A 17,914-nucleotide genomic window follows, 5' to 3' on the forward strand; every position below is an offset into this window, starting at 1 on the left:
ATTTCACTTGGAGTGTTTGCTTATGATAACACTTTTATTTTACCGTAGGTTGATTATAAGTGTAGGCATTGCAAATACGAAAGTCACATACCACGCTATGTACTGTACTTACTTTAATGTTGTCACATTTTTACGAACGCGTTATTTTTGATAGTTTTTTTGAAACCAATCCTGGAAGTTTTTTTATGGAAATAAAATATGTTGGAATTGCTCAGATCGCCGTTTTTTGTCACAAAAGTTGTTGAATTGGTAAGTGTTTTGTGAAATATAACTAGGTACTTATTATTTTGTATTCATTGTAAAACACACCTATAGTAACCATTGGTATTGTATAATATGTATAAGTGAGTATTATATGCCTTAAATTTTCGAATTCAGGCACTTGACACCTAAATGAGGAGATATGACTTTCAAATTAGCATGATGGTTGCAAATCCTACAACAAGTATAGGCTACCTACCTACGTTATTTGAAGAATATGGGAAATTAGTCTCCTTTTTTCTTTTGGTTTTCATTCGTCAAATACTTTGAAAAATAAGTACAGGGCCCCAATAATATCGGGAATACATAGCTGGTGAGAATTTTCATGAGTTGGCAGCGCTATAAGGAATATCCAAATACGTAGGTACATTGATTCAATGCTACCAACCCACCAAAATTTCAATATTATTGGGGACCCTGTACCTCGTCATCCATTCAATACCTTATAACAAGGTCATTCAAGTGAAGTCACATTTTAAAATCATTCATTAATTTACTAATTCAATACTTTATAATCTGATTTTGACATTCGACTTATGATGACCAAGGTACCTAACTACCTACCTATTAAATAAAAATTGAAAACTTTTAAAACGCACGGCAGACAACTTTGTAATGGCAAAAACAATCGAAAAATTAGAAAAACTTCACCAAGGTTTGATGAGTTCTGTTTTTGAAGTATAGGGAATGTAATCTAATTGCACAAAGATTGAAGATTGGCGATCGAATCAGATTAAAGTGATAGAAAACATGTTAAAAAGACTGACAATGACAATCACAAACTTTTTCAATTTTTGAACGCATTAACAAATAAAACGTTCACAGAAAAAGTAACTTCATAATGATGCTGGAAATCAAATTAATATTTCAATTCGGTCGAAATTGCAATTTTAAAAATGTAAATTTTTTGTAGAAAAGCTTAAGAAGGGTCTCTGAGAGGACCGTCAAAGCTACTCAAACATCCGAAATAGTAATGCTGAGCGCTGAGTTGAAAAATTGGGTGGAATATCTTATCCATGAGTATTGGGTATCTTAAGCAGGTATAAATGTATACCTACAGAAATCGAATCGTTTACCTATTTAGTGATGTTATGCAATAATATAATCACCTTTTTATCAGAATTTCTGAGCACCTATGCAGCACACGTACGAGCGGAATATACCAACTTACAGTTGAGAAGTTTTAATCTGGCGGCAATTGCGGCATATGTAAGAGATATACAGCGAGGGTAACCTTCGGTTCATATTCAAGTACACATATTTCTCAATTTTTGAGTGTGGGCGAGAGATCAAAACTGAATAAATTTGTGGGCGATCAAAAGAACCCATTGCCTGGTACTTTTCCATAAAGCATCGTCTAAGAATACCTAATCAAATAGAGAAAAAATCGGTTTTTGGATAAAAAAAAATCGATTAAAAAATCTGTTTTTCGAATGATTCTTTCAGAAATGAAGAGAAATGTAGTACCTATTCCAAAATAGTCAAAAAAGCTGAATTGTTTAATTTTTTTCGTTTTATGAAACCCAAATTTCAATTATGCCGAAACAGGTTCATTGAAGAAACGTTCAGATAGAGGGAAAGAGGCAAAAATAACATTTCACTCTAATGAGAGAATTTTCAATAAATTTTTTTAGCAAAAATGAATTTTATGTAAATAAATTATTTCTTTTCATTTTTTTTTTTGAAAAAAAAAGACACAAGCACATTATTAAGATCGGAGGTGTGGATTTGCATATCAACTCAGTTTCACAATTTTGATCATTTTCTCATTTTTTTTTGGTCAAATACGGTGTGTCAATTATTACCTATATCTTTTTGAAATTTGATGAAATGATGCCATAAATTGTTTAGAAATCTATTTTTAAAAAACAGGAAAAATTTGAGCACTGGACAATTTTAGGGGATAGTTCACTTCAAAATTTCAAAATTATGAATTTTAAATAGTCAAAATAATGATGTACATATAAAATGAAATTTTCGATATTGTACATTCATTTTTATACAATATTTTTTAAATACCTATAGGCAGGTATTTTTTTCAATTTTGTAGCTTGGGGGCTTCAGCAGAAAAAGATGGATTAACGATAGGTAGGTACTTATTATGCAGAACTCGTTATTTACACCTTCGTTCAACAATTCTTTACCAAGATTTCGTCAATTGTCAAAGAAAATTGAAAATTGGTCAAAAAATAGAGAATTATTTTTTCAAATCAACACTCGAAATTTTTAGCAAGGAATTTCTTTTGCTAAAAAATATGTCGGTACCTTACCTACCCACCCTCATTACTGAACCAGGCAATAGAGTTTCTCGACGTAGCTTTTAATAAAGTCTGGTAATATTTCTATGTTATGATACTGATACCTAGACCTACCTACCCAAGTAAGGCAATGGTAAGGAGATAATGAAAATACTTAGTAAGCGTTTAGAGAAGAAATCTCGCTCGGAAGGCATCGCGACTCGCGTCACAGCTTGTTGCAATTTTTCCTTTCCTTTTTAAAAAAATGTACAAGTATCTTTGAATCGGGGGTTAATTCTTAATGGCTAAAGCTGTTATAACCAAATGTTTCAAACTACATATTACATTACAACTCTCGCTTTCTTTTGTTCTGTTTTAATTTTGTACACGCGCTTTTGTATCCTTTCGTTGGAATTTTTCTCTCGAAATTAGACATGTTGAAAAAAATGTATACCTACTTACTTGAAAACCTTACAGTCTTTCCTTACCTACATTTTCGAACACGGTAGACACGACTGTGCACAAATTCTATATTTTGAACTCACGGTTCTTATTAGGTACTTACCTAGGTATCTAACTAACATAACGCGTATGAAACATTATTATCTACATACATTTAGGCAGATATAAGTACGTACATTAATTCATGTGTGCCCCGTTGTAGGTAATCCGTAGTACTTACATATAAATACAGTATCTTTCCACTCAATCCCTCGCAATACATAATTTCTCAAAAAAAAAAAGCTCCCAATCACAAATAACAAGAATTTCTCGAGACAGTTGGAATTTATAGTGCTGGAGGTTATTTTCCCCGAAAATGGTTCGATATTACATTTAACGTGCTGTTATCCAATTACTGAAGTGAAGTGTATTGCGGGTTGCGGGTGATTTTAAATTAACATTTTGAACAAAATGGGTTCAGATGGTACGCACCATTATACTGCCAGATGAAAAATTAAACAGCATTGACGAAGAAATCCACGCCATTGCTGAAACGGAAATGAGAATTTTATAATTGCATCGATATTAATTTAAATTCTAAAGCCAACAAGTGTTATTAAATTCGACGAAAGGATTTCGAATACTTTTGTTTTCTTCTTATCGTTATTTAGATATCGATGGGAACGAGCTATACACACAAAACGACAGGGTCGCAGCTGGTAGTTTTAAAAAACGAGTCAAAGAACGCGATAGAACGAAAAAAAGAGAGAACCTCAAATTAATTTTTTAAATAAATAACAAAAAGAGTAGGTGAAGTCTGCGGTCTTATTTGAAATCGTAGGTAGGTAGGTAGGTAGGTAGGTACCTAAACCTATATAGGTAGCGTGATGTTTGTATTAACAAGTTTTGAGGTAGGGTATCCGTATCCTCCTTTTTGCTTTCACGAACAATTCGTATTCCAATTCCATTTTCTTTATTAGACGATGTATCTGTCAATGTAAACTCGTAGGTATCCTTTGCCACCCATAAAAACCGTCTTTCGCCGTTTGCCGTTTCGACGACAAATTTAACATTATTATGCGTTAAAACGTACGAGAAAATGGAGTAAGAACACAAATAATATAAATACAGCTATAGCTGCGAAAGAAAAACGACTGCTTAAATTGCTTACTCACCGGGTAAGTAAACATCGACGCGAGTATGTTCGCGTTCATGAATTTCTGATTATTAGCGTCGCTACAATTTCCTTTTTCAAACTGAATTCGTGAAATGCTTACTTACTTACTTACTTACAGTTCCGGAAATACTGCGGCTTAAATCTTTTGAAACTTTTTCCAACTACATTTTCAGCATCCATCTACAAAATTACATACCCGTTTTTAACAATTCGACTTAATGTACCTACTACCTACGCATGTTTTTTTTTGGGGGGGGGGCTATTGGACTTTCGTAAGCAGAGAATTTTAACAAAATGAATTACTATCGTTGAAATCAAGTGAGAAGGGATTTACTCCAACTATCAAGGATGCTAAAGTTGGATTTTTTTGAAATAAGCAAAGCAGGTAGTGGAAAATATTGCAGATGAATCAAATTACTCGTATTAATTTGGAAACTGCGTTTAGAGTTTAAATTTATTAATAGGTAACTTTTTTTTTTTTTTTTTGAAATAGGTACCTACCTACACCTAATTTTTTAAAATTTAAAACACGACTAGGTATATTATTCTGTGTTTTATTTTGCTTACCGCTAGCATAAGTATGGAGATTAGAAATACCTCCTGGAATCGCTCCAAAAGATGTTGTAATCAACTTCGCTACCTACTACAAATTCATAATAAGTAATTTTTGGGGATTCATTTTTTCAACACACATTATAGCCATCAACAATACAATTAGTAAATTACATACGTGAATATAATTAGGTAATAATTTTCTACTGCAATAGTTGATTCCAACACTTTCTGGAACGATTCCAGTATAAATACCTGAGCAGGAGAAAAGTGAACTTAATTTTGATTTTTTTCATGGAAATGTACAAAGTATAAATTTTAAAATATATGTACTTAGGTATCCACTAAAAAATTGAAAAATAAAAATTCACCTCCTCAATCTTGATGTTTGGCCTTCGTGTGGTATTTTTTTGTGTGGTACCAAGCTTAATTTTTTTTTCAAGTTTCATTAAAACTTATTTGGGACACAAAAAAAGGTTTTGACTCGGTTTCAAGATCATAAACTGAGCGATTTGAATTTATCAAAAATCAATAAATCTCAATTCAAAATTAACATCTAGAACCTATACTACACTTGAAAGGCAATAAAAAGTTAAAAAATCATGGAGGAGAGAAAATTCATATCGTCGTTAAATTTTCTGTCAAACCCTGTATGAACTGAATTTTTTCGAATCACTTTAATCTATACCTACCTACCTACCTGCACAAGAACGGTAAGGCGCAGGTATACTTTGATTCAGACAAATCGAATTATGAAATTTTAAAGATGGGTCTCGTGTGAAAAAAGTACGAAGGTGAAGGTTTAATCAAGAAGCGGATATTTTGTAGATGACGTTTTTTAATGCATTTTTTCTGAAGTAGGTAACTATTGCTTTGATGAAAAAGGTGTACTTTTGAATAAAAAATATTCTTCGTGAAATGTTGCAAGAAAGGAGACTGCTTCAATAGATTTTTCAAGTTCAACTTTAAAATTGAACTATGTCACGGATGACGAATTACAATTTTTATATTAGAACAGTTTCTCTTATGAAGGTATCTAACTACTCTATACTCAAGTACATTTATATATATAATACAAGTCATTTTGAAAAATGTTGTACGATACCACTTGTCAAAATAACACATTATTTTTCTCCAAAAACAACCAAACTATATGAGTAGGTATGTAGGTACATATGCTGCTCATGTCCACATCTTACTCATTTAAAAATTCAACAACAGTGGCTAAACATCTTGGGAAATAAGTATTTACACGCTTTTCAATATTTATCTGTTCATAATACATAAGTTATTTCAAAAGGGAATAGGTATACGATCATTTTTGACATATATACTCAGTTTGATGAATTCTATCTCTTTCAATTTTGAAGTTTTTTTCCTGGTTTTTATATGAAGACATTTTGCTAATGCGGCGTAGTAGATATCTATTTTATAAAATGTACCTACATAATCTTTTACTTTAGAAACTGTAATTTCGTTTCAAAAGAAAACTTCATTATTAATGAAAACTACAAACGAAAGATGTTCCTCTCATACCAATTTTCAAGCTGTACTTGAGACTTTGTAAGTAAATCTTTTGTAGCAGTCAAGCCTCTCTTTGTCAAGCACAGGTCTAGGAAAAGGAACTAACAAAAATGATGGAAAAACTAGACTATTTACAATTAAAACCTTTCGAGTAGTTATCCCTCTGTAAATCGTTCATACTTATACCTACCTAGTACCTACCTACCCTTTTCGCATTTTGTTTCGTCGAATCGCTACTGTGGGCCTACTCGGATAAAAAACGAGATAATTTATGAACTTTGTCTCAAAACTCAAATATTTCTTTCAATTCTTTCATCACGAAAGTTGTACATCAATTTCTATAGGTATAGGTAGGTAAACTTGATAAATTATGGCGAGAAAAAAGAAAGTCAAGTTTTTGGTGAATGATGGAAACTATTCTTTGAAACAATATGTCAAATCAGAATTAAAATCGCTGATTTCAACTTTGTGATGCATATACCTTCGTATTCACATTTTCTACCATTACCTACCTACCTACCTACCTACCTACCTACCGTCGAGATTAAGATAAAGAGTGAAAAATTTCAATCAACGTCATTGTTACATTCCACTATACAAATTAATGAACAAAAAAGTACCACCTAGCGTAGGAAGTTTCATCGCTTGATGAAGAAAATCCAGTAACCCGTTTTTTTAAATGTCTTTTCACAATTTTATAAAATATGCAGGATTATTTTCCAGAGAACTTTTAACTCGCTAAGTCAAAGAAATACGCTTTCGAGTTGGCAAAAACATAAAACAGTCACTCAAAAGGAAATTATGTGCGAACATTTTGCATTTCAAAAACGCGACTAGATATTATTAGCAAATATTCCACTAATTTGTAGCATTCAGTAAAAGGTATGTTAAAATTTGAAAATGTTCACTTCAACATTCAGTGTAGATACTTATACTGTGGCAATTTCTGCCAACAACACTTTCATTTCAATTTCAGTCGAGTTTATGTACATGATTATATTCTTTGAAAAGAATTTCATTATCTAACATTCGAATAAATATGCGTTTCACCGACGCGACGTACAAAATTTTCAAATTGAATATTCACTTAAGGTAGGAAAGAGAAAAACTATAGAAAAAGGTTCTAAGAAAAACGAAAGAAAAAGGTCTCCATCTCCTGAATGTGGAATGCTTTTCTGTGAAATATATTTTATTTTTACAATTTTTAAGCGTTGAAATGGGAATTCGTAGCATTATATGAAAGAATTTAGGTGAAAATTCGTATTCATCCAACCGATGTTCTAAAACTACCTGTTAAACTGACCTCGTATGAAATGCTACAACTCTCTGGTGACGAAAAAAGAATTCCGGATACTTAAACTAGCCCCGAGTAGCTGAGCAGATTTGAATGGGGCTAGTTATCAGCGTGCATGTTCAGCACGACGAATAGGAAACTCTTTCTGCGAACCTCCTCCATATTTTCACCAAAAACTCATATGAGAATCTTCCCGAAAGTGCCTACCTAATACTCGATTTTGTAGAGGAGAAAATTTTTACAAATTAGGTTCTATTAATCGGTGTTTTGTTTGGGATATCAAATAATTTGCCTGACAATTCAACCAGCTAGAGAACGCTTTCAGAAATGCAAAGCTCCTTTGTACCTCTACCTAAGTATATAGGTACCTATACATCGTAGTCGAGTTGAATGTGATAATGTCAGCAGAATGAACTTTGCCTTTAGAAAGAGAAATGAAAAAACTCCTCTATAATTTTAACCCAACTTCAAGATAAAAAGAGCTAGGTATATAACTTATTATTTTTTTCAATAACTCTAAAAATGCTGTGGCGCCTTAAATTTTGCACTCGAACAAAATATTATTAACTTGACCTTTCAGGAAGAGCATTCAAAGTTCTGAAAAATAGGTTGTGCTACTAATAATTTACAATAAGTATGAAGGTGTTGTAGATATGTATAGCAAGGTACCTATCTATTATGTAAGTACCTACATATTTTGATCATATGTATACGTTTCTTTTAATTTCATTGTTTATGTTTATGTTAACGCAGGCTCTATCAATAATATGTTCCTTCTTATTGGCTGGGATTCTTCCATCGGATACAATATTTCAAATTGAAGTCGTTCACACAACCATTTTCGGATTCGTTTTAGTGAATTTAGTAGTTGTGCTCGCGTTCTTTTTTGAAGAACCGCTCAGCAGTAGACTAGTAAGTAACAAACTATGTATGTACAGTACCCTACGTTTCATGGCATCGTTCAATGGCTTAAAATTTTTTGAACATCTACTTACTGTTAATCTGTATACTCATCTCTACAGCAGAGATAGCATCTGTATTACCTATACCATACCCAGTACCTCTAATGTACGGCTTGAATGTGTTCTCGAATCTCGTCGTATCATTGAATTGTGGTTTAAACCAATGCTACGCTTAACCTACACTTACTTACTTACTTACACCCTCGCCTTCATTTAAATGCTTATACGACGTTCAAAGATGAATCACGCTATCGCCGTTTTATTTTGCAATATTTACACAAAATCACAATTGTACTGTGTTTCTATTCCTATTTCCTATACCTACATTTAAGTTTTAACCCCTTAAATGAGTGAGTATAGTTGAACAGCCTATTCATTTCTCCAATAAGAGGTAGAGTAGGTACTAGGTATTTCGATTATCAGTACGAGATGAATTAATGTTGAAAAAGAAAAGTTATGTTGATTGGGCACATTTGATTCGTCTTGCATAGTTAACGAATATGATACCTAAATTAATGATGATCATTTTTTCTAAAGAACCGTTTTTGGTCGTAAAAAGTTTTTAAAAAAATAGAAATTTTTCTCGACATTGTTATAATGAAAAGCTTTTGACGCATTTTTATGAATCAAATTTGGAAAAACCTTGCGCGCATTTCATCAAAAGCTCAATTATAAATAATTAATGTTTGTTAGAAAAAAAAACACATTGAAAAACATGAAAAGAAGCAGATATTTTATGGAAATTTTTTAATGATGAAAAAAATGTTAAAAATAGAGTACCTAATACATAGATCTGGGTAGGTAGGTACCTACATATGAAAAATTATCTGAAACGCAATAAAAATCTCTAAAAATTTAACAATTTGGTTTACAAAAAATTGTAAAAGTTTAAAAATTATTTAAAACCATCTTAAAGAAGTGATTTGAATTATCATGGAATAAAAATAAAAATAAAAATTGCAAAGCCATTGAGCAAATGGAGTACCTACATACTATCTAGACTCTTCTTTGAAATCTATGCTAAAGAATACTTGCTGAAGATAAACTACATAGATAGAGGACGTTCAGTTTACCTACTTTTGAAAAAACAAACCGGGATTTATTGAGGTATTTGAATTTTTTTGTTTTTTAAAGCAGAGGATTCATTTAAATACTACCTATATAATTCAGTAAACATGAAAGACAATTTGGCATTAAAACAACAATTCTTTTTATTACCTATTTGAAAATGTTGAAGCTTTCTAAGGCATAGAGATACAGCAATCGATTTCAAATTAATATTACTAAGTATGTACAAATATCTATTACGTACCTACGGATATGTTAGGTATATCTGCTATGCAATAAAAGCCTCGGTAGGTACTTGTAAATATTCTACTATATAGCTTGACTGCTTGATACTCGTACATACCTCACGGAAAACTATACTAGTTCAATTTCAAATTACCATTGTGAAAAAACTACTAATTCCTATTTTACCACGAAGCCTGAGAGATATATGCCTTTAGATGCGCATTACGTCAAAAATGCTTGTAAAAATGCGAATGTCTACGAGTTAAGACGACGACGATGGAGGAAGAAAAGGGAATCGACGAATAACGTGGCAGAAAAATTATTCAAATTTAGACGTACCATAACCGATATTAAAAAGTATTCAGAATTATTACAAAATTCCATCAAACGACTGGAATGAATATATTTCGGTGGGCTAAATTGACGATTCTCAGGTGGTTATGTACCTACTCGTAGTTTACGAGCATTTCACTCGATCGTGTTACCATCTCGAATCTACTCTCGTAGATTATAATATGTATTACGAAACGATCACCTGTTATCTCAAGCCGAAAGGTATAAGTTAGGTAGCTGGTTGTAGGTATCACATCGTGAAAATAAATTGCACTAAGATTACTCGGAAAATGTTATTTAAAGTAAGAACTCGTCTGAGAGGAAATTTTCTAGGTAATGTTAGGGTGCCATGACATAACAAGCATTTGGGGGAAGCATTGAACTGTGATAATTTAAAAATATTTTCCAAATTGTTTAACGAAGCATAAAACGATAAAAGTTTCCTTCGACTTGTACATTTTAGTTTAGCACATAACTTCATACATAGGTAGATAGGTATATACCTATCCACACTTGAAAGCATGTATGTATGATAGGTACACGATATACCTACTTGTATGTGCTATACAAGGTATGGAGTATTACATGCCTTCTCGTCAATTCGTCATCGAGATTGTTCGAAATGTGTCGTTTAAATTATATACCTACCTACCTACCTACCTACCTACCTACCTCAACTAGCATCCGAATTTGCGGCATTGTATGGGCTATTTTTGTACACACAATACCTAAGGAAAAAGTTGATTTTAAACGTACACAACATTAACGAAACGGAAAGAGTGTAAGTTATGTTTCAAGAGCTGTACAAAGTCATATAAAGTTGAAATTATACTGAAGTGTATACAGTAGTACCTATGTACTTACCTATACTACATTGTGTAACGCAGAAACTTTCCTCCGAGTCGATTCACGTAGTTTACGACTTCAAAAGCATACCTAGCTATTTTTACCCTTCTTTTAATTAAAGTCATTTTTTTCTTGAAAGCGCGACTCTGGTGTAATAAAAGCTTTTACATTACGAGCATTTACCCAATTATAACAAGACATTGGTAAATTGGTAGGCAAAAGATACGTGGCGCGGTGTACGGTTAAAAAATATATTTTTTCAAATAAGTCGAGTAAGTAGAAGGTATACACTGCGTTCGCAGTGAATGAGTTAGGTAGCTGCCTATTTAAAAACTAATCTTATGATAATTTTTCAAAGAGAAAAAAATAATGCTGTAAATGTTTTCTTAATGGAAAAAGTTTTTCAATTATGAATATCTATATGTACTTACTTAACTACTTACTTACTTACCTAGCTACGTTTTTAAATTATTAACAATTGACATTTTGAGATCATCAAATTAGGTAAACATGCCAATCCTTTTACTTATTAAGTATTTTTTTATCTCAAAACCGTGACATTTTAATGAAAAGTTGATGAATTTCACGAAACAACTCATCAAAATATAATTAAAAATAGATAGGTATTCCACTAGAATCAGCCAAGGGCGCCGAATCAACCATGCACTGCACCTGCACCTTAACGTCTGTTCAGGTGCAGGCTCCATCTGTACTAGGTACCTACTCGTTTTCCGCTTCATTCGTGCATTGTATGTCTTAGGTAAGTACTTCATCTTTTGGGCACGCGTTTGTGCACTACTTACAAGGGGACTACCCAAGGTGTGACAGGTGTGACAAGCCGATCGAAAAAAATTTTTAACAGGCGGATAAAGCATAAAATATACAATACATACATATAATGAGCCAAAATTTTAGCTGCCAAAGTTGATGGGGGGGGGGAGTTATGGGGGTTTGAATATCGAAAAATCACAATAATACACAAAAATACACTGAAACAAGTGAGGTCCGGTCCGGAGGACCTGGTATGAGGGTTCCCCAGTTTTGGATAAAAAAAATCCTCTCATTTTCGGAGAATTTCTTATAGTATAGGTAACTAACCAAAGTGGTTAATTTTTTCAGATTAGATAAAATTAAAGTACAAAAAATATATATGTAATGGAAAACAATTTGGTGAAAGATATTGGATGAATTGAGTAGGTAGATACAATGAAGGAGACTGAGAAATGTTTGCTTGGTGGTTTTCTTTTCTTCAACATCGTGGGAAAAAAAGAAAAATAAGAAAAAAAGTTATTTGTTATCCTGAATATTTGATTGAATTTATTTTCCAAATTTTTAGGGTCCACAATTTGGCAACTTTTTCATAAAATGTTGAGGTATAAAAATATTGACGAAACAAATATTCGCAAGTCGCAGTAGGTTTTCGAATTATGTATTTGACCTCAAACGGCTCAAACAAACGTTCAAAAAAATAATAATAAAAAAAATTTTAAACTCTCGTTATCTTTGATTTTAACTGGGGGAACCCTAAAAATTGTTGGCTGATGAAACTGATGTTGAAGATGCGAGCGTTGTTGTAGAGTTGAAGAACCTGAAAGTGACTTGCCAAGTACAAAGGTGTCTTATGTGTAGCATAATACGCAACACTTGAGACACCTTTCTAAATAACGTGGCGCGTCAAAGAATTCTTCATAGCGATTTTAATAGGGTTCCCCTTAATTGAAATTATTCGGCACCCTGTTCACTTCAGCAGCTAATTTTTTGGCCACGATCTACCATCGATATATGTATGACGCCTATATGGTGGACAAGTCGCCGCGATTTGCGTGTAACACCTTGGGGATGAATTTTTCACTAATTAAAAAGCATAAAAATTGAAAAATCGAAATAACTCGCCACCCCCATAACTTTTCCCCCCGTCAACTTCAGCAGCTAAAATTTTGACTCATAATATATTTTTTGATGCTCTATCCGTCTGTGAAAATTTTTTTGCGATCGGCGTTTCACACCTTGGGTAGTTCTCTTGTTAGATAATATCTACTTGATTGGTATTGTTTTGGATTGGCCATTTATGTTTCGGCTCGCTGGTCGTCTTGGACAATATAATATACCTACTTATGATGAGTTTTCAAATCTATAGATAAAGTAAGACTTTTCGAGTAAAAAGCATGTATGGGAGTTTAACAAAATGAATTAAAAGCATCCCGGAAATTCCATTAGGTACCAACGCTGCATTTATCCTATAGTTACCATCTTCGTAGATCTTCATTTAATAAAATGAAAAGGAAAAATCAAATCATCCATTTAAAGAGTACGTATATCGATGGACGATTACGCAATACGTTTAATATCTTATTAGGTTTAATGAAACGAGGAAAATGGAAAATTCTACCGCGATATGGAAATACACGAAATTACGCGATAAAATAAAATTCCATCGTAGCAGTATGCGGTACATCGAGAATGAACACGAAATCGAGCGAAATTCGCGAATACGAGTACATAAAAAACAACAACAAAATTGACAGGGTTATGGAAATAAGGCGGCAGCGCGGCGACAACGACGGTTCAAAAGTCTAGAATAGTATCTATGTACTGTCGTCGCTTGCGTTTAAAAAGTACGTATGTATGTACATAGGTGTAGGTCTAGGTACCATTTACTTATGAACGTACCAATTCCGCATCGAAATAAAGAAACAATAACCGGACATTTTTCACAAGAACGCGAGCTTTTCATTAAATTTTAATTGAACCGGATGAGGCGACTGTTCAACAAAATCACACCTATGTTTTTTTGTTTCTTTGGATTTTTTCGTTCTTATAAATAAATAAAAAAAAATACCTAGGTTGGTAGACTTCATAACCCGTGTAATTTCTAAATCAAAGGAGACTATGCTTAATTATTCAGACGACGGTGGAAACCCGTTTAAATTTTCATACCTATGGTAAAGGCCTATAAAACGTCTCTTTCTTGTCGTACATTGTGTTATATGCAGGTAGGTACAGGTACGTAGGTATGGTAGGCTATATTATTACCTACGTGCGACCAGGTGGATACTGATTATAAGGGGTCGAAGCACGCGTATTCATTAACGAGCTGTCTAGATTACCTGCATACATTTTCCTTATTCAACGCGAATAATGGTACATATTCAGCGGATGATTCTTCGCTCTTAAATAGCATTCAAAATTCTCAACGCTATGTCAGCTATTACATATCTACTATACTACTTATCATTGAAATTTTCATACACTGTTAATTAATCGATAAATTCAGCCGCATTCGCGGAGACCGAATTGGCTTACTATAGTGACTAATTTAATGAAATGTACATATAGATATATGTACATAGGTACATACTACATAGTACAATCATATGCCTCATACATCAATCCAAATACAAAACGAAATTTGCATATAGGCTTATTATACGAATGTATCTGCAAATACGAACTAAGATGTTTCTTCAGAAGACAATTTTACATTGTTTAAATAATTACACAACTCGTGAATTTTGAAAAGATACTACCTACATAATATTGTTGGTAAACCAAGAAATGTGCCGAACGGTGGAGTGTCCCCCCCCCCCTCGCCCCGACAGAAAAACGTTGGCCAAAAGTTAGGTGTTTTTGGGAAAACTGGACGAGTTGAAAAATTCAGCAAAAGTTGGGAAGAAGTTGGGTAAGTTGGGCAAATTGAAAAATTATCACAATTCATTGATTTTTACTTCTCGAATTATAAATCTTCGGAGTCTTTCGCTCTCGTTTTGCTCGAGCTTGATCATACAGCTTTCACCCGAGCAAAAAACAATAGATAGGTAGGTATAAGTGTAATTTTCTGAAAACTTTTGAAATTTTAAAATTTTGAAACCATGAAAATCAACTTTTTGCATAAAAAATGGCGTTGTTTTACGTTTCAATTTATCAATTTTCCACAATTTTCGCCCTGCACAAATTTTCAAACATTTTCAAGAATGGAAAAATTAACTTGAGAAATTCCAAAAACATGATTGAATCAGTGAGAACAGAAAGAGGCTAAGTCCATTTTTGCATTTTTCAGGAATAACAAAAAACTGATTTATTTGAAAATCAAAAATTTTTGGTAAACATGCTTCAAGTCATTGAAAGAGTACCCCAAGACACAATTTTTAGCACTGTTTAGAAAAAAAAATATTCACGTGCGCCGGCGCTGTTGCTGCCTAAACAAATGGGACTTAGACCCTTCCTGCACTCAATCGCCAAAATTTCTTTTGAAATTGCTCGGGCACGAATGGGGCTTGATTTTACATCTAAGTACATCATTTATACTGCTATCTCGTTTAAATTGACCAAAAACCCCTTGAGGTATAAGACTTTTTGCCGAAGTTGTTAATTTTTTCATCTTTTTTCAGTTCAGAGATGAACTTAAATTTCAAAAAATGGTCTTCTCAAAAATATTACTTAGTTATTTTTCAAGGAATTCAAAAAATTTTACAAAAAAGTCATAAATGCGGATCCGCCCTTTTTCTGCAACCAAATACCACTTTCCCGGCAGTTTTGCGGAAATCTGACATCACCAGTTGATCCGCCGTACTTTAAAACCCCTAAGTATATCCGTGAAAAAAAAAATTTCCAAAAATGTGGCTTGGTCCCTTTCTGTTCTCACTGATTCAATTAAGTCAATAAAAAAATTCAAATTTTTTATTCTGCATTTTTATTTAGTTATACAATTTTTCAATTTCTTGAGTAGCGGCGATGGCGGAGGCAAGGGGAACAAACCAAGTATTTTTTCATATAAAGATGCATCTTTTTTCGAGAATTTTTCATTTTATTTCGAAGACATTTTTATCGAAAACGTTGAAGTGAAAATTTCAAATAAGTAAGAGATTTTTATACATGCACTCGAAAAATGTCTTTGTTTTTCAACTATCACGCGATAAAGAACTTTAAATTTACGAAGCGGAAGTAAATTCCAACTGGAGTAAGCGAATTGATTCGTAACCGTAGATTGATAAAAGGTGATAATTAGGTAATTTATCCATTTCGAGTCCCTATTAAAGTCACCGCAGTAGTACAGTACATTCAATTCATAATAAAAATGCGGCCAATGACACGACATCTCTTTGTTATTCAAATTGACAGTTTCTAAATATAAACATAACTTTACCAACAGTTTGATAGGTACCTTTCACGAGCAACATTTCAGCTACAGGGTGCCCAGAAATATCATAAACCCCTAAAAAAGTTTTCTGCCGAATGTTTCGGTTGATCACAGTGAATGATAATAATGATAGCGCATGATTGGTTGTTAGACTGAGGTGATAACATACCACCAATCATATGTATGCATCTACTTCACGTTGCCAACTTATATTTTTATTAAAAAATTTTCTTTAGGGTTCACGATATTTCTGGGCACCCTGTACATTTCGAAGTAGGTATAAAGAAAGAACGAAAGAAGGAAGCTCGCGAATAAAAAGCAAATCGTCAGCAGGTGCTGAGTTGAAAAATTAAAAACACTTTTGTTCCGGAGACCGGGAGACTCCCGAATAAGTATGAATTGCTTCATTAACGGATCGACGAAATTTTATTTTATAAAAAATGAAAAAAAATTATCACTGCGCTGCAAGTAAGCGAATCAGATTTGTCATAGTCGTAATCGTAAAACAAAACGACGTGACACTTCCTCTCGAATGTTTAGATGATGAGGGGGAAAACATAACTGAATGAAGCTTTATGTAGGTAAGATATTATTTGTATCTACAGCTCCGAGGATATCATTCAAAACGTATTAAGTACACATTATATAGGTAAAATGTACCGCATATAATACTTCATGGTGGAACTTTTACGAATCAATAGATACATTTTTATCGATTCTACATTCAGCATCGCGGTTATTTATTCGTTTTACGAAATTCATCCGTAACCCAGGAACAACAATAAGCACGAGTGTATAGATAGGTATAACTCTGGTACACATTCTGCCTGCATAATGCGTATAATTTATTCGCCTTAGATAGGCTATAGGTACCTTTATAGCAATATTGTGGATTTTAATGAAAATATTTCTGTTGAAGAGATGATATTAATTTCAATGATGACTATGTTCAAACAGGCTATTACAATCAGTGCAGTAGCAACGGCGTTCCATGTAGTCGCTGCTATAATCATGTTCGGTTATTATCTAGCTGAAACCAACGTATCGAGAAGAATATTAGCAGCAGCATTTATCACGCTTTTGGATGCCGTGATTTTCGGAGCTGATTGTTTTTTTACGTGCAGATACATTCCGGAATAAAATTAATTATTTTTTTCTGTAAAAATATGGTAGGTGTAGGTATATGTTTACTTATATGTACCTACAGCCATGTATACCTAGGTAAGTACGTTTATTAAGTAACAGTATTGATCGTGATGTTATCGGTTTCAAACGACGAGTTGTAAATAGAGTATAGGCTAAATAAATTTAAAAATAAAATATAAATTATAGCCTAACATTTCATTCAAACTTGTACTAAATAGTAGTGAATAAATCGAAGACTACATTTTTTAATTTTTTTTTTTCAAAATTCAGAATAGATAGGTACCCATCCATTGATTGAAACAGATATAATGTTCCTTGTGTAAGTTGTAATGTACCTAATACACGCTTCAAAAAACGTTCTAGGTATAGAGAAACAAAATGAAAAATTTGAAATTTTGGATGCCGAATAAGATCATTTTTATGCTATGTCGTTTGAACCTTTGATTGCTGCATGACCAAATATCGAAAACGGAGAGCCTTAAATACAAATAGAAATGCGGCCAGATGGATCGGAGGTAAGTTCATAAAATTCAAAACCATGAGCACAAAAAACAAAAGAGAGCTCTTTGAAAAAAAAATAACTGACCTTTTTATGCCTTTATTTCGAAAAAGTATAAAATGACATATTACATCTCGTATGCTTCTCATGCTCCCTCCATGTTGAAAAAAAAACAACACACACACACACACAGAAAAATGACATACCACGGT

At 33.0% G+C, this 17,914-nt stretch overlaps 2 protein-coding genes across 2 annotated transcripts in view; one reads left to right on the forward strand and one right to left on the reverse strand.

The window, feature by feature from the left end:
- Positions 1-17,914, reverse strand: part of LOC135832089 (uncharacterized protein CG3556) — a 37,351-nt gene that overhangs the window by 13,227 nt on the left and 6,210 nt on the right. The window lies entirely within an intron of this gene.
- Positions 49-17,452, forward strand: LOC135832094 (uncharacterized). Its single transcript, XM_065345089.1, has 3 exons — positions 49-249; positions 8,240-8,398; positions 17,015-17,452. The coding sequence occupies exons 1-3, from the start codon at positions 199-201 to the stop codon at positions 17,195-17,197; spliced, it is 393 nt and encodes a 130-aa protein (XP_065201161.1). The 5' UTR covers positions 49-198; the 3' UTR covers positions 17,198-17,452.

This window comes from Planococcus citri, chromosome 1, assembly GCF_950023065.1.
Source record: "Planococcus citri chromosome 1, ihPlaCitr1.1, whole genome shotgun sequence".
In the NCBI taxonomy this organism is placed as follows: domain Eukaryota; kingdom Metazoa; phylum Arthropoda; class Insecta; order Hemiptera; family Pseudococcidae; genus Planococcus; species Planococcus citri.